Source organism: Arvicanthis niloticus, chromosome 13 (assembly GCF_011762505.2).
Source record: "Arvicanthis niloticus isolate mArvNil1 chromosome 13, mArvNil1.pat.X, whole genome shotgun sequence".
Lineage (NCBI taxonomy): Eukaryota > Metazoa > Chordata > Mammalia > Rodentia > Muridae > Arvicanthis > Arvicanthis niloticus.
In genome coordinates this window covers 44,458,849-44,483,823 of record NC_047670.1, presented here as the reverse complement: position 1 = coordinate 44,483,823, position 24,975 = coordinate 44,458,849, and the positions used below count along the sequence as shown (strand labels likewise).

Genomic DNA, 24,975 nt, shown 5'->3' with positions numbered 1-24,975 from the left:
TAAGAACTTATGTAAAGCTCAGGGTAATAGCATTCATCTGTAATCCCACCAATCCTATGGTGAGATGGGAAACAGAGACAAGACACTTTGCAGAAGCATGGAGGTTAGCTAGCCTGACTGTGTACAACAGCAAACAAGAGGCCTTATCTCAGGGAAGATGGGAAATCAGCGCCATTTATATACACATAAACATAAACAGATATACACACACTCACACACATATACACTAAGGCATACACACATTGACACATACTCATAAACACATATATAATACACTCACACACATAAAATTGCATACATATGTACATACATAATCCACTCTTATATACATAAACACATGTACACACACATATACACACATATACACCCAGACATACAGAGACACACACAAATACACATATGCACACCTATACATACAGAGACATACACATACATACATACACATGTATGCATGCATGCATGCATAAATGCACACGTGCATACACGCGCATGCACACACACACACACAAATAACAAGACACCAAGGGTCTCTATTTAAGGCTTATTTCAACTTAAGGTACAACTTGCCATATCACTGGATACTTCCAGCTGCCTAACCATTATTAATTGCTTTGTTATTTCCTCTTTTCCTGAACTCTCAGAATTCTTTGGGAAAACACCTTCACTTTTCTCATATACACAAAGGAACATGATTGGAGAAAACAATAGCTTTAGTTCAGTGTCAGGAAAATGAATCTTTAAGTGAACTTTTAAAGACCATCTTAAAAGAAAATTACTTAGCTAGAACATTATTATTAGTGAACTTGAAAATTATCATTGAAGCTTTTAATAATAAAAAAATCAGGTCCACACTGTGGTATTTCTGATCACTGCTATTGCAGAATCCAGGTCAGAAATGATCCCTGTTCATTTCCTTCAGAAAATTCATGTTGTTATGCTTTGTTCTAAGAAAAAAGTAAACGTAAAACCAAAAATCTGAATACCCCAGTTTTCTGGAGTAATCTTTTTTATTCATAAAGCAATGTGTAAAGATCCAGCTTTATTCACAGAGTTTACTCTTGCAGTTTTGCAAGTTTATGCTTACAGTGAATTTTGGAAGTCACCTTTTCAGGAAAATAAACTAAGCCTTTGAGAGACAGGCTGAGACTATTGAAAACAGTGCAAGTGGAATGTGTACACAAATATGCACACATGTGGAGGTCAGACACTGATGGCAGGTGTTTTCTTCAAATGATAGAGGAAAACTTCTCTTTTTGAGAGAGGGTCTCTCATCCAACCTGAAGCTCTTCAGTTAGACAAGGCTGGCTAGCTAATGAATTCTCAGGATCCACCAGACTCTGCCCAGGTACACAAGTCACCTCCATACCTCAGCCCTGAAATTTTAGATGTGGATCATGCATAGCTTTTACACTGGTACTGGTAATCCTTCTCAGGTCTTCAGGCTTGTGTAACAGACATTTTAATATTTAAACCTAGTCCTAACTTTTATCTTCAAGTATCAAAGCTTTGGGGGATAATCTTGCCCCTCCTTCATCGATTCTGTACCATTAGATAGTCCCATCAAGTTTAATGGCTTTGTATACTGTGTACATTATCCTTTTCCTGGCTTGGCAGATTTACTGATGGCATTCACATTACAATGTAAATTCTGAGGTGGCAGGATTTCCAGTCTTAATGCAACTCTGTGTTGTTGGAGCCTAAACAGCAGTGGAACTTGGTACTTGGAACTGGGTACAAGCTAAATGTTTGAAAAAGAATAAAAATGTGAACTTTAAATAACAAAAACATTTACTTCAAAGTGCATTGCTTCTGATCTCAGCAATGGAGACCCAGGTTTCTCCATCAGTGCAGTTGGCAAGTGGGTTGATTCTCTGTGGGGGTTATTCTGTACACTGAAGATGTTTAGAAGCATCCTTGGCTTCTACCTTCTAAATATCAGTGTGACAGCAGCAGCAACAACAACAAACTGCTTCAAACATTTCTAAATGTGTTACACAGGGCATAATAACCCTTTCTCATAATGACTAAGGCACTAGAAAATCAGTTTTCTAGAAATAAAAAGATCAGAGTTCTATTTTCAGCTTGGTGAAATCTTATAAATTAGATGATAGTGTTAACTACCTTCCTAAGCCGCATCTAGCCATCAAGAGTTTGAACAATGTAGTGACATTATAGTTGTGAAAATTACAAGTATCCACACCCCCCAAATAACTAGTATAGTGTCCAATTGATGTGTTCCCTCTTGTCTTTTGGACTGACCCATTACCTAATGGGGTTCTTGTCTCATTTCTAGCTCCAAAGCTTACTTCTCTGTTTTCTGTCTCAAATCTCAATTCCTAAATTTTTTTCAAGATTTTGGATGCTCCTTTTGTCTGTCTCTAATATCTGGGTCTTCTTGTCTGCTCCTGTATTCTGACCAGCTTTATACAACCATTCTTATAACTACTAGATAGTCTTCAATTCTAAATTCTTCATCTTGAGAACTGCAACTCTACCCTCTCTATTTTCTCCTAGGCATTTTTTTTTAAAAATATTTGAACTATTTTAAAATTAGTTTTAAATTAGTTTTTGGTTGTATTTTTTGAGACAGGTCATTACTATGTAGTGCAGGCTGACCACAAACTAGTAATCCTCCAACCTTACCCTTTCAAGTGTGGGGATTACAGGTGGTTGCCATTACTCTTAGATTTAAACCATTCTTCTCACACCATCTGTTTAGGCCTGCTACCCAGACTTAGGCAAAGACATACTATGCCTGCACCCACAGCTGTGTGAAAGAAGATCACATATCTCATAAATTGGTTCATAAGATTAGTTAGTTGTTAGTGAGAGGTTCTTTCCCATTAGCTAGTAGACAAGTAAAATATTGAAATTCTTGAACTAGATAATCCTGAAAGTCCTTGCAATTGAAAACAGGCAAAGGAGATAGAACTTTTCAATCAGAACCATGGTTCTCTCCCTGGCTGCTTTTTCTTCCTTCCTTTCTCCTTCCCTCCCTTCCTCCCTTCCTCCCTCCATCCATCCCTCTCTCCCTCCCTCTTTCTGTCTCTGTCTCTGCATCTCTCTCTCTCTCTCTCTCTCTCTCTCTCTCTCTCTCTCTCTCTCTAACAATGTTGAATAATGGTGAGGGTCCAGATTTAGAGGGTAGAATAGAGGTGGAATTTCCAAGTATTACCCATTATTGTTTTTTTTTTTCTTTTTTCACCAAGAGCAGTTTTTATGAGGTATGTAAGCAAGAATATATTAGCAGTATATATGAGGCATAGAGCTAAGGAGATGACTCAGTGGATAATGTGCTTCTTTTTTAAGTACAAGGACCTGAGTTCTACTCCCAGAGTGTATGTTTCAAAAGTCAGGTGTGGTGGTGCATGCCTTTAATCCTAGAGCTAGACAAATTGAGACTGGTGAAACTCTAAGGTTCACAGGATAACCAGTCTAGCCTACTTGACAAGTACTAGTCTAGTAAGAGACACTGATTTATTTGGGGGGGGGGGGTTATTTGCTTTGTTTTTAACTGTTGCAGGATATTGATTACACTGTAAAACCTAAGATTGAATTATTCACTAAAAAAAGATCCTGTTTCTACTTGTGGTGTGTCTCAACCCTTAGGATACAACTTTACTCCCTCTGGCTGGAATACAGATAAAACCTTAGTATATACCTTTAATCCCAAACAATGAAGATAAAGTTAGTTTATAGAAGAAAGCACCCATGTTTAACAGTGATGTCTAATGGTGTGGCAGACAAAATGACAAATCAGAGAAAGATTTAACAACATAAAATATACCCAACTCTCATGAGAAGAGAGAAAAGGGGGAAGCTACTTCAGGGGCAGTGCAGACAGAGATAGGAGGCAGTTTTACTGAGACAGTTCTGCAAAGACAGGTTGAAGAGAGAACAAGCTAGACCCAGGTAAAGACAGAACAAGCCCGAGCCAGATTATCTTAATGGAGTGCTAGAGTTATTCTGAAGTCAAGCAGAGAAATTTAATAAAAGCAGGGGGGAGAAGGGAGGGAGAGAGGGGGGGAGAGAGAGGAAAGAGAGAGAGAGAGAGAGAGAGAGAGAGAGAGAGAGAGAGAGAGAGAAGCCAGACTGAATCAGTCATCTTGCAGTGGAGTTTGAGTCAAAATAGCTAAATTAAACCAGTCAGCCAGATCTCAGCAAGAACTAGAAAAATGTGAGCTTATTCACAGCAAGTCTCAGAGGTTAAAAACATTCTAGGCCTAGATTGAATTGTACAGAGGCAAGAAGCTTCCAGCACTAGGTTAGCAGATATAGACAGGAATCCCCCGAGACAACAATTGCTACAGGAGAATAAAAGTTACAATTACATTTACCTTTTACTCTTCTCTCATATATTAATTACACCCGGACTGCAGTTTCTCCTCATTCCACTCCTCCGAGTCCCTCCCACCACCTCCCAGATTATCTCCGCTGTTTCCCTTTAGAAAGAATGATAGAAAGAAAGAGAGAGAGAGAGAGAGAGGAAGAAAGAAAGAAAGAGAGAGAGAGAGAGAGAGAGAGAGAGAGAGAGAAAGAAAGAAAGAAAGAAAGAAAGAAAGAAAGAAAGAAAGAAAAGGAAGCAGACCTCCTAGAATATCTCTATTAGACTGAACATGGTCTAATAAGTTATAATAAAACTGGGCGCAAATTCTCATATCCTGACTGGATGTGGTGACCCAGTAGGAGGAAAAGGGTCTCAAGCACAGACAAAAGAGTCAAAGACATCCCTACTCCCATTGTTGGGAGTCCCACAAGAAAACCAAGCTATACAACTTTAAGATATATGCAGAGTACCTAGCTCAGAGCCATGTAAGGTTTATGTTTGTGGATTCAGTTTCTGTGAACTCCTCTGAGTCCTGCTTAGTTGATTCTGTGGGCTGTATTCCCATGGTGTTCTTGACCCTCTGGATACCTTGTTTTAAAAAGTAAAATGTAAACAGTGCCTGAATAACACACACACATACACACACACACCTGACACAAAAAGAACCTTTCTTAAATGTTATTAATTCTTACTTTTACCTTCCAAGCCTTCTATATAATTTTTATATTATGTAGGAAAAATTGATTCCTTTTGAATAATTCTGTTCTATGAATCATTCACCAGTATTTAAAAATTTCCCAACATCTTTGCTGGGATTTAAATGTGAATCAGCTAACCATTGAGCTGATCATGGTTTTCCCAATGGAGGAGTGAGAAAGAAGACTGAAGGCGCTGAAAGGGTTGGTGGCCCCATGAGGAGAGCAACAATACCAACCAACCAGAGCTCCCCACGGTCTAAACCACCAGCCTGGGAGAACATAGGGAGGAACCCATGACTCCATCTGTACATGTAGGGGAGGATGGCCTTATTGGGCATAGGTGGGAGAGGAGATCCTTGGTCCCATGAAGGCTGAACACCAAGGGGGGGGGGGGGAATTGGAGGGTGGGGAGGTGGAAATGGGGTGGTAGGTGGGGGCACATCCTCATAGAAGCAGGAGGAGGGAGGATGGGATAGGGGGTTCCTGGGTGGTAGGGAGAATGGGGTAAGGGGATAAAATCTGAAATGTAAATATAATATCCAATAAAAAAATAAATGTGAATTTTTCCATATAGGCTCATTGTTAGAACACTTGACCTCCAGTCTGTGGTTCTATTTGGAAGGTGGTAAAACCTTTAAGAGATTGACACCCTGGATGAAGCGGAACAATCATGGGGGTAGGGGTGGCTCCAAGTATGATAAGCTGTGCCTCTCTTTTTTTCTGCTTTGTAACTGTAGAGTCAGTGTGTCAGCCCTTTCATGATATTCCCTCATCATAATGAAATGCTTCTTCAAACTGTAAGCCCAATAAACTCTTGCTTAAGATGCTTCCGGTGAGGTATTTCCTCATAGTAACAGGAAAAGTGAGTAATACAATCTTCTTCAGGGATGTTGTCTTTCTATAGTCATGACTCAATTTAAGTATCCATTGAGTTAAATGAACTTGGATTCTATCATATCACCACAAAATAGGGATAATCATTATATAGTTACCCAGTGCAATTGCAAATAATATAAAAACAAGAAGCTTTCTAGGCCAGAACAATAAAAAGAACTTGGCCGGGGAGTTCAATATGTTATCAGTGGTAGGCTTTGCATGGGTAAGTGGTGACTTAGAGGAAGATAATGTTCAGTTTCTAGTCAGATTGATCAGGTACCTGGTAGAGTACAAGGAAAATGATAAATCAAGTATTGACTGCTTTGTGGAGCTTGTATGATGCGCCTAAGCCTTCGTGGGGTTATTTATAAGCAATCATTTTGCATCTTGGAGACACATTCTGTTAATCTGCTAAAAGCAGACGTGGTAAAGAGGATAGAACAGATTAACGGAGGTACGGGAAGGTGCCAGGTCCCTGAGTGTGCTTTGCATGTCACACAGCACATTGTGACCACCTCAGAGATTCTTTGTGGCCTTGGCCACACTGACATTTCTTTGTGTAAATGGGATCAGGTAGGAATCCCAAATGTTGGAAAATCATATTGCACCACATATGACAAGCTAGAAGAAACAGTAGTGGTTGTGGAATAATAAGTGAGCTAGACACCAATTCAGTTATAATGCTTACAAGCTGCCTGACAAGGGGCCAGATGCCACTCTTTTCTGATCCTCCTGTCTGTGTATGCACAGAGCAGGTGTGCTCTAAGAGATCTTCAATTTCCAACAATCTATAAGGACTAACTGACCTTGGAGCATCCTTTCATTCTTTGGAGTGCATGGCTACAACACGAGGTTCAATTTCCCGAAGTAAATTAAACATTTACATTTGAGGGAAGAGGTACTAAGAAGATGGCGTTGGAGGAAACTAGAACTTTGGGACATCAAATAACTTGACTAAAGTCATAAAGGGCAAAACTACTTTTCCTTCTGTGGTTCCTCTCATCAATCTTGGCTCTCGTTGTCCAGGGTCTGCAACATTCCCTTGATTGATATGGCAGGCCCCTTGCATCCCAGAATGCTCCCTCCATGCCAGCCAGTCTCTGTGGTGCTGAAGAGCAGATAATTTCTGCACCAATGTGAGCTGGCCCTCATGGAGATCACCAAACTCTTTAGGACAGCCTATCTAGTTCTGTGGGGGTTGGTTTTTTACTTCAACTCCAGTAATATCAGTCATATTTTCAATATTCACCCTTTCAATGTCCATTTATTGAAATCCTTTACAGCCTGCTCACTCCATTCATATTCCTAGGTTGCTTCCACAGCCTATGCATTCCTCTTCTTTACTGACAATGGAGCTAGATAAATATACCCGAACACCTCTCTGTCTCTGTCTCTGTCTCTCTCTTTTCGTATGTGTGTGTGTGTGTGTGTGTGTGTGTGTGCGCGTGTGCGTGTATGTCTCCTTTCTTCTCCACAGCATTTAAACTTATTTTTATTTAGATCTTTGAACAAGCCAATGAAAAAGATGTCATTTTTTATTTTCAAAACCAAACAAGAAGCAACTCCCTTTTCAAGAGTTTTCATGACTTTGGCCAACGTTATAGTTAGGAAACAACAAGACCAGCATCTACACCAAGGGATTCAGTTCTAGTCTTAGTCACCATGCACTCACTACCCAGTTACAAATGACAATGGACAATGAGCATCACAAGGGATGGCTTAGACTGTCAGCATTGTACCCAGTCTGGGGCTCAGAGGAGACATTGGCCAAGAAAGATCAGTTTACTTTTTCCCTTTTATGGGACATTCAACATTCTCCCATAGCAATGAATTACCCTTTCTTCAATCTCTGCAGGAGGAAGGTATTTTTTTGCTTCTTAGAAATTCTGCTTCTCTTTACCTGCTTATTCTCTAATTTTTTAGGCAATTCTTGATCCTGGTACTATGTCAGACCCACCCAGAGGCTGAATCCAGAAAGATAAACAGATCTAACCTCTGCCCTTCACAGTTTACTGTCTAGGTAGAGATGGGCATGCAAACCAGCCCTAGTGGACAAGACGCCTGGACCAATGGTGTTTGCATGAAAAGGGCTTGGCTAAAAGGAGTGCAGCCTGTTTGTTTTACAAAACATTACCACCATTTTCAATAATGAAAATGATTTCTCCTGGTGTGTAAAGCCAAAGATCAGCTCTTATCACCAGACAGGCAGTCTAAAAGCCCCTGGTAAATGTTTCTCTGAGCAGCATGCCCTGCTTTCCGTTCCCTCCCACCCATCATTTCCTCCCGCTTCTTTCCTACCTCCCTCTCTCTCTCCTTCTCTTCATTTGCCATTCTCCATGTGTCCTTCCTTCCATTTCATTTCTTTATCATCACTTAAGGATGATATGCATATCTATTGCCCTTCCTTTTTGCCAGACACTATCTTTGTTACTTAACCTTCAAAATCTATCTTAGGGTGTGCCTGCAGAAGCCCTGTCATGAACCACAAGTTCTCAAAGAAAGTGAGATGGAGCCTCTTTTTTTTCATCTCCCACTGACCTCTTACCCTGTTTGCTGTGTGCCTCTTAATACAAGGATGCATAAAGGAGAAGAGCTTTTATATAGAGTGTGTTACAGTATTTATACATATAGGAGGTTAATTGATTAGTGGACAGTCATTCTATATTATAAGTAAATTAAAATCAAAAAGGGAAAACATAGAATGTCATAGATTTCTGCATAAAGGGAATTCAATTGTATAGCTCTTAGATGTTCTCCCAACTCACTTCTATTAGATATTCCAAGCTTCCTAAATCCTCTAATTATGCGAGGAGGCTCCAAGCCTAATTCATCTTTACTTAGCATATTTCTCATGATATCAGGAATCTCTGATACGTCTACTTAAGATTTGCCACAATCTCTGATTTTAGAAAATGGTTTTTTTTATTGACCTATTTTCCAAAGTAAGGGAATATCTGAATATTTAATTAAGTACATGGTGACCCACAATACAATACCATCTGAAGGCTCACACAGCCAGGTGTAGTAAAGGAAGCTGTCATTTCTAACTCTGTTTTTAGAGGCACAAGTAGAGGCTCCATTCCTGCTACTCACCCATCAGTCCTTCTAGATTGAGTACACTCTATCCACACAGTGAAATGTCCTCTTAGACATGGACCATGATTAACGGATAGAGGAACAGAGAAGCAAAATAGACCTTGAGTCTTGCAGCTTGGAATGCTCAAACCCAGTCCTAGAAAAAGAAATACCAGAAACAGACATCAGTATTGCTTAAGACACTATCTACTTTGAGTTTTGGCTTCTGTTAGATGCAATGATAAACTAATACTTCCCAGTATGCAAACCCTCTTTTTTATAGAAACAGGAGACACATGAAATTTTAGAAGTAACTTAATCCAGTTTTCTATAGTCTATTTGGACTCAGGAGTACTAAGTTTACGTTTCTAGTAACAGGATTTGACTTCAGGCTGACTCCTAGTTCTATAGGTGAGGCTCCATTGAAGACTATTTGTTAGTGCTTTAGAGATAATTTAGGTTTTTCATAAACATTCATTTATATATGCATGCATGCATATATATGTACATTTACAAACATATTGGTGACTATTTTCTAGGATCAGGCACAGAACATCACCCTTGATATATCTAATAGATTAGACCAGTATTAAACAAGATAAAATGTAAATATCTTTATAATACACCAAGGTAAGTACTTAGGGAATTGAGGACGTAGCAAAGGAGATCTACTGAGAATCAAAGAAGATCACTATGTGACGTATCATTTCAACTGAGCTAGAAAGATAAGAAGTAATTGGACATTAAAGAATAGAGAAAGATGGTCCATTAAAGGAAACAGCTTGTATAAAGATTTTAAGAGAGAATGAGGTAGAATATTAAAGAGATGTCAGCAATGTCAGAAGGGTGAAATTGAGTGCCTTGAGTTGAGGTAGAGGTACAGACCAGGACAGGATCATATAGTCCCAAGAGGTCTTTTGAGTGATTAACAAATCTGGGCATCTAGCTTAATGAGAATCCATTAAAAGTCTCCCCTGCCTTTTGTTGAGAAAGATGAGTGATGAGATTATGTATTTTTAACAGACCATTAGGATTGCTTCATAAAAAATAAATCGGGAAGGTGAGAACCAGTAGATACAGGAAAACCTTGGGAGAATATATTTATTTCTACAGGTATCTAGCAGAATTGGGTTATGATGATGGGTTTGAAATGTATTTGGGTGTAGGGTTTATTTCATATTTATGCAAGGTTGGTTAAAGAATGAGGACAAAGGACACATACGAGAAGAGCTTAGTCTTTCAGGATTCTCACAGGAATCATTTGTGGGATTTGCAAGCAAAGAGAGACATATTTATTCCGATGCTATCCACATCGGCTGCTCTGACCTGCTCACGGACCTTTTCCAGAATGCACAAGAAAAGCAAGAGTGAAATTTGAATTCCTTTGGCAAACAAGATCCCCCTCCTATGGAAAGGGGTGGAAGTCTCACATTCAGTCTCACATTCAGTCTCAAAGGTTAGGAAAGATTCCCTTATTTCCTTTAGATAAAGTACAACCAATCACACAGTGATGGGATTTGAAAATACAAGCTACAGATTTTTGACTCACACTGCTATGAGTTTAATGGAAAGATAACTATTTAGGACTTCAAAAATATCTGACAACACACTCCTTTAATTACTTACAATTACGTCTCTATGGAAATAACTTACTTACACTCTGGTTCATGCTAATTTCTACAAAAACCTTGATAAGTTTTTATTATTTTTTACTTCAGTTTTAGAAAAGCAATTCTCAAAGCTGTTAAAGTTCCAGTAAGATCCAGCAGGGTCCCAGGCATCATTTGGAGAAAAGCACTCTTGAATCAAGGTATTCTGAGCCTGGTCTCAAATCACTCTGGGTAGGTTTCCCATTTAACTTATTGTTCAAATCCCTTCACTTCTAGAAGCAAAGGATACTCAGATATTCCAAAAAGTGAAATTCCCTCAGCCATCCTGCATCCTGAGATAATTCTTGTAACTTTTATTCTTTCATGGTAGATTTATTGACCTTAATTGTTTCAACTCTTTTATTAGACACTTTTCCATATACTTTTTTTTAAAAAAAAAAAGATAGCTCATCACTTAATTTATCCCTTTTAGAGAGTTTTAAGTTAAAATATAATTATATTGTTCTCCCTTCCCTCCCTCCCACCAACCCCTGTCATGACCCCCTCACTCCCTCTCAAATACATTACATAGGTATATATGTGTATATATATGCTGAGTCCATTTGGAGTTGCTTATATGCATTTGGTTTCAGGGCTGGCCATTTGGTATTAGATAACCACCTAAGGTGCCCCTCCCTGGAGAAGATGATTTCTCCTGCTCTCGCAGACATTCGTTCCCTAGCTGCCTGAAGTTGGGACCAGATGTGGGACCCTGCGAGATTTACTCTTTCTGTATTAGCATGCCGATTGTTGTATTTGTTCTGGTCTTGTTCAGGAAGCCATATTGCTGAGGCATCATAGGTGAAGCTTCCTTGTTATTTCTAGGAGACACAATCACTTCAGATTTCCTGTTCCTCTGGCTCTTACAATCTGTCCTCTCTCTCTCTCTCTCTCTCTCTCTCTCTCTCTCTCTCTCTCTCTCTCTCTCTCTCTCTCATTTCAGGGTGCAGTATTATAGATTAATGTATTAGGGACAGGCACTCCATAATCAATTGTCCCACAGAGAAGCTTCTCTGATAAGGGTGGGAGCTACATTACCCATTGGCAGAAGGTCTTACTTCTTCACTTCTCTACAGACTACACATTCACATGATGTATCATCTGGCTTCTCTTAGAGCAAATGAGTGGCTTCCCATGAACAGACCAAACGAATGCCGAAGACCATTTTATACCTTCATCTTGGAAGTCACATACTAGCACTTCTTCATTATCCTGCTAACAGCCAGACAAGAATGGAGGCAGCTTTATGACCCAGGGTGAACTTTAGCCTTCAAACAGGTGCAGCACTGACTGAAGGATTGCAACTATGAGCTTGAACTATTCAGTTGAGCCAACCTCAAGTTCCTGATCCCCGTAAGCTATAGAATAAAGTTTGTTCTTTGGAGCACATTGTTTTGCGGTGATTTTTTGGGCAACAAAAGATAACTAATACAGCCACTTTTCTCAAGCCCCCAAGGCACAATACTGCTTCAGCAGTTTATAGTAATCACTCTGGAAACAATTATAAATATGTTTATCACCTTTACAGTTCATAAACTGTTTTCTTCCTTATGCTCATTTCACAGAAGAATCATTCTCATCCCTTCCCCAGCAGTAGTAAAATTCCCAGGGATTAACCTTTGCTGGTGCTCAGCAGAGTATGTCAGAAACTATGGTCTTTAGAGTCAGATAGACTGGATTACTTTAACTGATGCAAATTTCCATACACAGATTGCTACAGGTACTGATTAATAAGATTTTTGCAAATGCACACTCCGCCTAGACCAAAAGCATCAGAGAGGGAAGAGGCATGGGTCATTAGCTGTGGGGAGGTTTGGAAGTGCCCAGCAATTATTCTGTTCAAGGCATATTAAAATAGAAGTCTCTCTCTCTCTCTCTCTCTCTCTCTCTCTCTCTCTCTCTCTCTCTCTCTCTCTCTCTCTCTCTCTCTCTGTGTGTGTGTGTGTGTGTCTTTCATTCAAGGATCCAAAACATTTGGGTGGATAGCTTGTTAATACATTCTCCCCTCTGATATTTTTTAATTATTACGTACTAAAACCTATTTTCCATCCTGGCCACCTTGGACCCAGGCCTGCAGCCCACATGGGTCACGACCCACTACTCCTACATCTTGGCAGCGTCTCTGTCTCTCTGTCCTACACTTCTCAGACCAGGACCTTCTCCTCCCTGGCAGTGGTGATTCTCCTCTCCTATTCCCTCCCATTCCTTGCCTGGGAAAATCAAAAGTCCCACCTCTTTCTCCCTACCTGGCAGTTGGCTCATGGCAACTTTATTTACCAAATAGAACCAACTGGAGGCAGGGACTGTTAGCACCTCACATGCAGACACAAGAATTCTCCTGTAATTGCGAACCCAATAAACATAATATAAGCAATAAACCAGATAAACAGGTATATAGTGATATTTCATTGTGGACAAACTTGGTATTTCCTGACATAACTATTGATGGTAGATTTACTGTATAGACTAATTACTTGTGTACAGATCATCTTTCATAAAGTACCTGTTCAACTCCTAGACTCTTTTAAATGTCTCTTAAAAATTATTGATTCATGGGATCATTATATATTACAGCTATAAGTATTTTTTCAGATGTACATGAATGATTTCAGATGTACATGAATGATTTCTTTCAATAGGTAGTGTTCCCTTCCACCTTATTAATGGGCTGTTTTTTTAATGACTATGGATTTTTACATCTGATAAAGTTTAATTTTTTAATTTTTTATTTCTGTTGGGAGTGAGCACTTGTTGGGTCCCTTCTAAGCACCCTTTACCTAACTAAAGTTAAAATGTGTTCTTTATTGACTTCAGTTATATTGAAAGTATCATCTTTTCCACACACACACATAAATACAAACACACACACACACACACACACTCAGTCTAGGATCCATTCAGTGCTTGAGTAGGAAAATATTGAGATCTTTTCTATCCCATTTGTTGAATAAATGTTCCTTTCCTGTTAAATTGATAGTGTGCTTATTTACTTACTTACTTGCTGAAAATCAATTGATCCAAACATATGTGTCTATTTCTGGATACTTTCACTGTGTTGTATTGATTTAGTTGTTCACCTTAGGCAGATGCCACATGGCACTGATGGCTGAGATTTATAGCAAGTCTAGAAATCAGACTGCACAACTTTAGTATTTTCTATGTAATTTGTTTTCTCATTTAAATTTGAGAAATAATTCAACTTATACAAATATTGTTCAGCTTTTGCAAAGTTGCACCATTCAGACAATTTTCCATTTCATTCCATGTTGTTCTGTTTACTTTATTGTCTCTTTATTTCTTTACAATATGAACTCTTTTCCCATCTTTTATTTTTCCTAGAGTTTATTTATACTTATATTCTGCTTCAGTTTATGAGGCTTTTGAATCTATGGGTAGATTTTCTTAATTAAATTTGGGAAACTCTGGCAATTATTTCTTCAAATATTTTTAAATTATTTACATTATTTTTGAGATTATGGTTTATATAATTTCTTCCTTCCATTTTCTCATCTAAACTTGACCATTTACCCCTTCTTGCTCTCTTTCAAATTTATGGCCTCTCTTCATGTATGTAGAGAAAAATATATGTATATATTATGAAAAGGTATGATATATATATATATATATATATATATATGCATTTAAGTGCAACTTGATCAGTCTATATAGTGTTACTTGTATGTATGTTTTCAGGGATGACAATTTGTTATTGGATAACTGATTTGTGTACTCTTCCCTGAGGAAGAATATTTTCTGTCACGTTGTCTACAACCTCTCCTTTAGAGGCCTTGCTTATGCATATACCACAGATCACTAGGGATCATTTACTTTTTCTCAAACCTTTTACCCAGGTTCTTGAATTAGGATCTCTCTCTCTCTCTCTCTCTCTCTCTCTCCCTCTCCCTCTCCCTCTCCCTCTCCCTCTCCCTCTCCCTCTCCCTCTCCCTCTCCCTCTCCCTCTCCCTCTCCCTCTCCCTCTCCCTCTCCCTCTCCCTCTCCCTCTCCCTCTCCCTCTCCCTCTCCCTCTCCCTCTCCCTCTCCCCTGTGACCCATGTGTGTGACTATGTGTGTGTATATTTCTGTGCACAATATGTGCACATATGAGTCCACAGATTTGTGTGTGTACACACTTCACCTTACTTTCTGAGACAAAGCTATTCATTGAACCTGAAGATCACCAAGTACGTTCCATTGGCTGGCCAGCAAGCTCCAGGTGTTTTCCTGTCCCTGTCTGACCCCCAACTCAGTTCAAGGATTGCAGGTCTATGCTACCTGTAATCTAAATTTTTGCAGGGATGCTTAGGGTTCTCAATTCAAATCTTACTGCTTGTACAGCAAAATCTTTTAACAACTGAGTTGACTATAGATTATAGAAATAATCCCCAACCCCACTGGGATTATTTCTATAAATTTATCTTATATCATCTCTTTTGTCTTTTCTAATATAGTAAGTTATTAAGTAAATGTTAATTATATATTTAAGTTTTATAACTTTAAAATAATTCTTATAAAATAGTCTCTGTTGTTTCTGAGATGGCTTGTCTTTCAATGGTTATGTCTGTATTATTTTGTATTTGTAAATTTATTTATTTATTTTATTTTGTAAAACCTTGTACTAAGGGTATAGAGTTCTGCCTCTTACATGCAAATCTGATAATCAAGTTAGGTAAAGAAAGGTTTTTTGTTTTTGTTTTGTTTTGTTTTGTTTTTTTTCTTGCTAGGCTCCTGTTTGTAAGCATACCACAGCCTCAGTAATAGTGTCAGGCCTTGAGGCCTCCCCTTGAGCTGGCTCCTAATTTAGGTGTCACTGGACCTCCTTTTCCTCAGGCTCTTCTCCATTTTTGTCCCTGCAGTTCTTTCAGATAGGAGAAATTATGGGTCACAGTTTTTGACTGTGGGATGGCAACCCCATCCCTCCACTTGATGCCCTGTCTGTCTACTGGATATGGACTCTATAAGTTTCCTCTCTTCATTGTTGGACATTCATCTAAGGTCCCTTCCTTTGACTCCTAAGAGTCTCTCACCTCTCAAATCTCTGGTACATTCTGGAGAGTTTCCCAACCTCCTACCTCCTGAGGTTGCCTGTTTCCATTCTTTCTGCTGGCTTGCAGGACTTCAGTCCTGTCCCCCTGCCAATACCTGATCATGTTCCCTTCTTCCCCTTCCTGTCCTCTTTCCCACCCAGGTCCCTCCCTCTCCCCCTCATCCCTGTGATTGCTTTCTTCTCCCTCCCAAGTGGGATTGAGGCATCCTCCCTTGGGTCCTTTGACTTGTTAACCTTCTTCAGTTCTGAAAATTATATTTTTGGTTTTTTGGCTAGTATTCACTTATTAGTGATTATATACCATGCATGTCCTTTTGGGTCTGAGTTACCTTACTCTGGATGATATTTTCTAGTTTCACTCATTTGCCTACACAACTCATGATGTCCTCATTCTTAATAGCTGAGTAGTATTCCATTGTGTAAATGGACCACATTTTCTATACTCATTCTTCTGTTGTAGGACATATGGGTTGTTTCCAGCTTTTGGATATCACAAACGAGGTCACTATAAACATAGTAGAACATGTGCCCCTGTGGCATGGTGGGACATCTTTTGGGTATATGCCCAAGAATGGTTTTGACTGCAGAAATATTGGAGAGAAAAACAGGAGACTCCTGTAGGATGCCATTTCCTTTCCAGTGCAATAATCCCAGTGAGAGGAGGGGAAGATGTCGGGAATAGAGAGGGGACCTTAAGACAGGATCTCATTATGTAGCCCTGACTAGCTTCAAACTGAGAGATCTACCTACCTCTGCCTCCCAAGTCTTGACATTAACAGAGAGTGTCATCACACCCAACCGCTGTGTTTTTAAAAACAATGTGTAGCTATGTGAGTAAAGGTTGACTTTGAACTCATAGAAATCCTCCTACTTCCACTCCCACAATACTGGGATTAAAGGCATGGGCCACAATGATCTGGAAAAACTTTGTTCTATCTTTGTCCCACATGTCCTAGACTTCCCTCAAACTCATTAGTGGCCAAAGATGACCTTGACCTTCTGATCTCCCTGCCTTTAAACTGAACCCAGAGGTTTGTTAGTACTGGGCAATGATTCTTGTCTCCCCAAACCTTCATTCTTAAAGTGCTGTATAGATTAATCATAGTTCCCCTCTAAAGGGATATTTTATTTTAAATCAGTATTTTCATTTCTCTTTAAAACTCATTTATTAATTTGGGATTAAAATCAGTGCACTTTACCACTGAGCTGCAACCCCAAGCCTCTCTTATTCCAGTGCTGTTTCCTCCTAGGATCAAAGTTAAGTACTTTCCCATCGTTTTAATAACATTTAAAGCAAGTCTTTGACAATTTTACCAACACATTTCTTCTAATAACCCCCTATGATTTGCTTCCATATTCCATTCACCTTTCCCTATGCTATTAACCTGGTATTTTTGCTTGTAGTTGTGAGTAAAAAGCAATTCCCAATTACAGTAAATTCACTGCTCTTGCTACATGCTCTGGCCTCTGCTGAAGAGAGAAAATGGAGGTAGGGGGATGAAGGACCATGGGTAGAGGTCATGAACTACTAGAAGTCTAGTTTATGTTTCAAAACCAGGCTCTTTTGACTTGTGTCCAGGGTCTGAATCCTCAGTGTTTTGGAGAAGAAGAAAAGCTACTTCAGAAACAGCACAGAGATTGAAATTCTTAGAGGCCATGCAGGCCAAGTATACACCCCCGCACTGCTTCTCCACATATCCATTATCCATTGCTGCAGTATTCATTGTCTTACTCTCCTTCCTGATAATGGAAAGGTGCTCACAACCAGACATCCCTCACTGATGCTGGGGCATCAGTATCACAGAGGACCCATTCATCAATTCAACATTCATCTGAGGAGACTCCACCTCAGGAACCATACCTGTGACTATTTTCACAGATTATCTCAGAAGTTGCCTCTACCATGTGGGCTTCAGGGCTGCAGTTCATACAGTGCTCAGGACCACTGTCCACATTTGCAGGAACCAGGGTAGTCTGAATTTTCAGAAAGCATGAAAGCAAAATCTCACAGTAAAGTGGCTGTGGCTGTAAGTTGATTCTAACTTTTTGAAGGGACTGTCACATGGCCTGAAGTGGAAGAGGTTGCCTACATATACATTAGACCATTTGCTGTTGCTTTTATGTACATGTGCTGAGGGCTGACCGCTTGGGACTAGAGTGCCTATTAGGGTGTCTCATCCCTAGAGAAAACTGTCCCCCCCCCATGATGCATCACAGAAGGCATCTGGTCCTCTGGCTATTATAATCTTTCTCCCCTCTTGGCAATGTTTTTTTCTGAGCTTTGGGTATAGAAGTTATGGTTGTCTATATGTCAGTTGGGTTGCGCACCTCACAGTCATTAATGCTCTGCATACAGGCTAGTTGTGGATCTCTGTAGCCGTCTCCACTTGTTTCATCAAGCAGTTTCTTTGATGAGTGATGAGAGATACACTCATCTGTGGACATTGTGTGGCAGACCTTCCCTAGATATATTCAATATACTCATGTCAATATACTCTAGAGAGAGAGAGAACTCATGGCAGACCAAAGTAATGATTGTACCAGTGTACAATCAGGTGAATCAATGAGCTTTTATTGGTATTGCTAAGAGGAGTATGGGAGAGAGGTAACTTAGAGCGAAAAGTGAAGACTCAAAAGCAGCTGAATCACCCAAAATCCCACCCTAACCTGTGGTAAGTCATAATAGCTGTAATCTACAACCCTAGCTTTTTATAGATCGTACAGACAGTTTGATAGTTCAAATCTCTCTCTCTCTCTCTCTCTGCAGTTTATCTGCTCAGAGACTCTTCCTCAGCATTTTTTTTTTTTTTACTCCTTCTTATACTGCTGGGGAGAAACAGAGACCTCAAGAATCTTTCAGACTTCTGCATTCCCAGACAAATGACACTTTGTTCATCATCTTAGGCTTATAAGGTCCTCCTCCCACATAGAAGACATGTTTCAATTTAGAGAAAACTGCCATATAATGGTGTGTATAAGAGTAAGTATTTAGAATACTGTTTTATACATATACACATACACGTATACGTTACACACACACACATAAATATACATATCAACTATAATTAGTAGCTTCTACCACTTTAGTCCTTTCTGAAATAAACTCAGTGTCAACATTCTCAGCTCACCAATATTATTTCAGGTGGACCACCATCACTCCATGTTCAACTTAAGAATGTGCCCCTGAGCTAATATACAGAAAGAAAATGTAACGTTCTTCTTGTGTGATTCTCATTTTATTTTAGACTTAATCCTGAGTTGCTTGATGTCCAGTGCCTAGAAACATTATCTTCATGCAATTTTTATAGTTTTATCAACATTTGGGTCAGGAAAATCTGTCTCTATTAGTTATTCCATTGTGGCCAAAGCCAAATTTATTTCTCTTTCTTGTCCTGACATTATCTTGCTATATGACCTTGGTCAAGTTAATTCATCTGCTGTGTTTTCAGTTTGTTGTTTACAAATGGAGGTCAACATATTTAGACTCCAAAGTCAATGAGAATTGCCTTCTGGGCTATTTGACTCATATCTGAATCTCCAAAGCTTAATATGATGCCTAGCTTATAGAAAGTTGCCAACACTTGTTCATTATTACATTGTATTAATTCATCACTTTGCCCATTCATCCCAGAAAGGTTACTAAGTGAACACCTCATAGAGACATTGCAAAGAATATACCAAGTGGAATCCTTTATATAATATGTTCAGTGCAAAACTTTGCTCAGAGTAAAAATGTAGGACATTATAAATATTTTAAAAATCATTGCTATATATAATTTGAGTATAATTATACTTCCAGAACTAAGTCTTATGGAGACAACATTGAAGGAATAAAATTAATAGCATCAACCTGCCTCATGTTATATCCTTACTGAACAGTCTGTGAATGTCCCTGCTAACCTAAAGGGGTATGAGATCAGCTCACCCTCATGACCTATTCTAGTCCCAGGAGATATTGTAAACCAAGTGCTGTTGATATGATAGACGGAGATTTGATTGGTTGGCCAGTGGGTATTGGTGTTTTCATCCAGGTGGGGTTAACAGGCTAGCTGAGCTTGTTTAGGTAAATCTGTACTCCCCTGAAAAATCAGTGTCGCTGCTCAGAGTAAAGAGTGTCTCCACTGAGATAGTTTGTGAACAAGCCATAATTTCTTGTTCAATATGAACCACAGCTGCAGCAGAGAGAGCAGAAGAATGAAGAACAAGAGAATGCCAGATCTATGAGGCTCCAGGGTGACATGCATGCCTCTGCCCTTGGGCAATGCAGCATCTGTTTGATTAACATTATCCTCTTCACAGTCTACTTTAGCTTCCACTGTGCTGCTCACATTGGTGACCTCTGTCAATACTGCTGTCTCTTAATGGACAAATAACAGAATTGTATGTCATCATTTTACAGAAAAGGTATCTGAGCCAGAGAGAAACAATGGGCCTTGGCCAAGGAACCAAAACCAGGAACTTTGAAAATCTAGTTGGAAATGCTCACGATAGAGCATTTTTACTGTTTTCATGATCTAGAAGCATGGCTTTACCCTAGTGGTGACCATTGATCTAAAAAGCAAGGCTCCTCTGCCCTTGTGCAGAAATCTGAGCAAGTCAAAACAAGTCAAGCCTCAGGAATCAACAGGCCCAGCTCTCTTAAAATACAAAAGCTAAAACAAAAGTTCAAAATGGCCTAGTCACTCACTGAAATCCAACAGCCAGTTTGCAGTAGAGCCTGGTCTGGGTTTATATATCCCAGTGTGCATGATATATATATTCTCACTCATGCTGGTTCCGTAAAAGCCTCTCTGGCCTCTAGCTTTATGAAATCAAAGAAAACAAGACAACGACCGCCTTGGGAACCAAACACAGCTCAGACACAGACTTTGGGACAGGCTGTGGGTCAATTTGACAGGTTACTATCAAAGATTGTCTTTATGAAGGCTCTGCTTTGAGTCGCCATCAGCACCATGGTTAGTTTCTCTAGCCCCAAGCTGAACCAAGCTGTATTGATCAGGACCAGTTGAGAAATGAATTAGAGAGGTTGATCTATAAAGAAATTCAATCTAGAGATGGAGCAAACTATTGTCAGGATTCCTTATTAGACACTTCACACCACAGGCTAACTGGAGCAAACAAACAGGCCCCAAACAAAGGCAGGCTTGCGGGGGGGGGGGGGGGGGGGGGGGGACAGTTAAAAATGACAGTATGGCTGGGGAACACAAGTCCAGCAAACAGGGTAATTGACTGCTTTTTAATAACCAATAAATGAATTCTTCTCTAACAGTACCTCTGAGTAGTGAGATTAAAAGTGTAATAACAAAGGAGGACCAAATGAATGTAAAGTTCAAACTTGGCTTTTACAATGTCTGTAAGAAGAACATGGGATTTGATCAGAAACTATTCTACCAAGAATACAAACTTTCCTTCCTTTAATCAGAAGGAAGAAGGGTTGGGGAGATGGGGGAGAGTCTTCTGGGTGAGAGAAAACCAACAAAGAGATCGACCCTCAATTTCAAAATTGCTTAGCAAAAGCAATTTTAATTGCCACCTTTGTTATAAAAGATTAAAGGTAGTTATGTCCTTGTGTAGCTCACTTAGAGCAGTCAATATATTCTTCAGTAGTTATGTGCAAATCAAATTTTCATAAATCAAATCCAATTTTAAATGTCCTTAGAGAGCATAGTGTTTCAAGGAATCCCTTTAGCAAATCTTTTTATAAGACCTAAAACTATCCCCAAATTTATTAGTTTAATTTTTTTACAGATGATGATAAATCAAGACAATGAAATGTTTCTCTCACCCCATGTAGAGGAGAAAAGGATACAAAATGAAATGAAAGTGAAGTGTCTTAGTAAACATAGCATAATGGCCAGTGGCCCCTTGGGTGACAGGTTCATAAGCATCATAGTGAGCTTCTGTGACTTCTCCATTCACAGCTAAAACGTTGAACAGCAAGAAGTATTTAACATGAAGACAATGAGAGAAAGAAGCAAGGGATTTCCTGGAAAGAATTTGAAACTCACTCTGCTCTATCCTTGCTCACAGGTTTTCCTTTGAGATGTTCCAGAATAATGAATATTTAGGTAGGCCTTAGAAACCGCTTGAATGTATTGTGGCATTCATTCATAAATTAACTCATTAAATATTTATTGGGTCTTAAATTCATGGGGGAGCTAGGTTTGAGGGAAACAGGAAAAACTTCATACAGTGTTCACTTTATAGAATTAATCTCCCTGGAAGGGTAGACATAAATAAGTACTAATGCAGACAATGAACACAGACAATGGATATTCTGCAGTTGTGTTACATTCTATGAATTTTAACTCTATCAAGCTTTATGAATTAAAATGGGTCTTCTCAAAAGTTCACAGGTTGAGAACTCACATCCCAATGCAACAGTGTTGAGAATTCCAAATGTAAGGGTGACTTGGTCACCACAAGGACCTTGATCATACCAATGGGCTGGTTATCCTGAGCATATGTTCTTGAGGAGAAAGGCTGGTGCCTGACCCTACTTGCTAGCCATGGCCTCTCACCAGGTCATGTTTTCTTTCCACATCATGATGCATCAAGATATCAAGGCAGCTTCTCAGTGCTAGACTGTCCCTCCTCTAGAGTAAAGAACAAACTGATTGTAAGTTATTGTCTCATGTATTCTATTATAGAAGTATAAAATAGACTAAGATAGAATGCTGTAAAATTTGTTCAGGAAAAATTTATCTAAGTAAGTTGCATTTAAGACCTGAAAGATGCTGGAAAGATGGCTTAGTAGCTACGAGTAGCTAGTGCTCTTACAAAGACTCAAGTTTAGTTGCTAACACCTACATTGGGTGGTTCACAGTTGCCTATAACTTTAGCTATAAGGGGATTGGATGCCTTTGACCTCAGTGGGCACCTGCACTCACATGCACATACCTATACACATGCATATATAATTAAACATTAAAAACAAATCTTAAAAAAATAAGAGTAAGAAAGATAAATAGAGGCTAAGACAAAGCGAAACACTTAGAGTTCAGAGCCTTAAGGTTTGTAAATTCCACATAGGTTTGAAAAGCTCACTTTGGATTTGTTGTGCAAAACATAGTAGAGGGAAAGATTGAAAACAGGGTGGAGTCAGGGTGGAAGATGCTAGTTGCTTAGGCTAATATGCTGACCATAAAGAGAGACAGAAGTATGTTCTACTGGAAAGCTATGGGGAGTTGAATGAATAGAAGAACTGAGTGGCTGGCTAGATGTGAGCAAAGAGAAGGATGATGTGATGGTTGATCTTGATTTTCAACTTGATTGGATCTGGGATGAAAAAGGCACATTTTTGGGCATTTGGCTCTTCTCAGGCCATCAGCACCAGATTGGGACTGTTGAATCATCCAACTGAATGGAATGAGTAACTACCAGACTCTCAGGCACTCTGGTGTGTATACAGTCAATGTTGGACTACCCAACTCCAATAATTTTATGTAATAAATCCCCTTTACAATACAAATCCTTTCTACCTGTTCTCTTCCTCTAGGGAACCCTAGTTAGCAGAGATGGCTGCTGCATTTTTGCATTTGAAAAACAGTACTGATATTCACTGCAACTGAATGCATCCATGCAAGAGTGAGCTGGGATGGAAATATTTGGAGTAGTTGATTATTGACGTTGGTGTGGCTTGGAAGCAGTGAAGATGTTTAGTAACAGAGTTATTCTAACCCATCAGACTGTCTTCATTCTATAGAAAGGTCAGAGTGCCACAGTCCTCCAGCACTGGTTCAGGGTTAAATAGATTCAATCTCCAGGGGGAACAAAGTCATAGTGGGGCTAAGGTATTAGGACAGCAGCCTGAGCTATGATGGTAATACATGGGCAGGGGCTGAGTGACAAGCAGTAGAGACATAAGAGTACAGCTAGAGTATAATTGTTAATGTTCCCACTCAGGGTCTTAGATTCTTATGATTATGTCATTGACTTAACTGATAATAGCAGTGCCAGCAACATGTTTGACCTTTGGTGCCCACAAGCATTCTAGAGGGTGGCAATGTGGTAGCAAAACTCAGAACTTTGGAATAAGTGTTTATAAAATATTGAGTTCTAAGTCTATTTGAGGCTCATAACATACCAGACCGGTATGATATCTGGCACAACTAATCTTTGCCACATTAGGCAGCAATAGGATTGTCTGGAAAGATGATAGCAGAGGTTTAGTTCTATCTTGTTAGTTCATTAATCCATTTCCTTGGGTTGTATATAGACAAGTGGTACCTGAAACATTAGTTAAAGCTATTATTTAGGATTAGTTATAGGCCCATGTGCATGAACTGGGAAAATCCAAGTCATTCTTAGTACTGAAGCAGTCAGGACAGAAGTGCCCTGCTTCTTCCAGATGGCCAGTGTGAATAGCCTCAGCCAGGAATTGCCAGTACACAGTACACGTATTAGCTGCCAGGTCAGGGGAGGTTATTGACACTGAGACAGTGCAGTGGCAGCACACTGTGTCATTTGCTGTCCTTGACTTAACTCCTTCTGGAATAAACATGCTTTTGGTTTTTATCTGGGCCTGAAGGTTTTTGTTTCTGTTAAAAGTAGTGACTTTGCCACTTGAAACTTGAAATCCCATGGCCAACTTCATTTTCTCACACCTTGGCGATCAAACTACATGCCGAGAATTGACTAAAAGTGCTATTTGCCTGTCCCTTGGAATTCCTTGTGATGCCCAGTTTCCAGGAATGGAATCTACAGATTGTGTGGTCACACTGAAGTCTATAGATACAGGAAGATGTGTTGGAGTATATGGCACTCTCAGAATAACAAGGATGGGAAGAAGATGACACAGAGGATTGTGGTACTGAATTCTGGCAATGATGAAGCACTAAGATGAACTTACCTAACTAGGTGTCTTCCATCCATAGGAGAGAGGCATTCTTTTCAGACAGAATTCCAAAGTTACACAAGCTATGTAGACCAAAAGGCACGTGCCATGCTATTCCAAATGAAAGATTCTCTACTGCCCAAAGGCCACGTTTGAAAAATACAAACTACAGGAAAAATGACTTAAGTAGATTTGAAATATCTAACAGTCTACACTTCAGAAATACATCTATTATTTTGCATATGCTCATTAAAAGTTCTGGAACAACCTGAAGTGATATATAGACTAAGAAAAAAAATAGTTGACACTCTAAGTTTTGCAAAGCCTTCTCAAAGTCCTTTCCTTGGAGGCAAGATTGGCTCTTGATCCTGGTGCCTAGGCTTCATGTCTAGGGTGAGGAATATGTCAGCCACTGCAATGGGAAGGATGGAACAAGCATGTAGCCAGGTAGAGCATTGTAGAACAAATAG

General features: G+C 39.4%; 1 protein-coding gene across 2 annotated transcripts in view; it reads right to left on the bottom strand.

The window, feature by feature from the left end:
* Khdrbs3 (KH RNA binding domain containing, signal transduction associated 3) overlaps positions 1 to 24,975 on the bottom strand; it is a 414,163-nt gene that overhangs the window by 298,316 nt on the left and 90,872 nt on the right. For both annotated transcript variants that reach the window (XM_076911441.1, XM_076911440.1), the window contains one exon: positions 8,995 to 9,133. In XM_076911441.1, coding sequence (XP_076767556.1) covers positions 8,995 to 8,998 — 4 coding nt within the window. In that variant the 5' untranslated portion in view covers positions 8,999 to 9,133. The remainder of the gene's footprint in view (positions 1 to 8,994; positions 9,134 to 24,975) is intronic.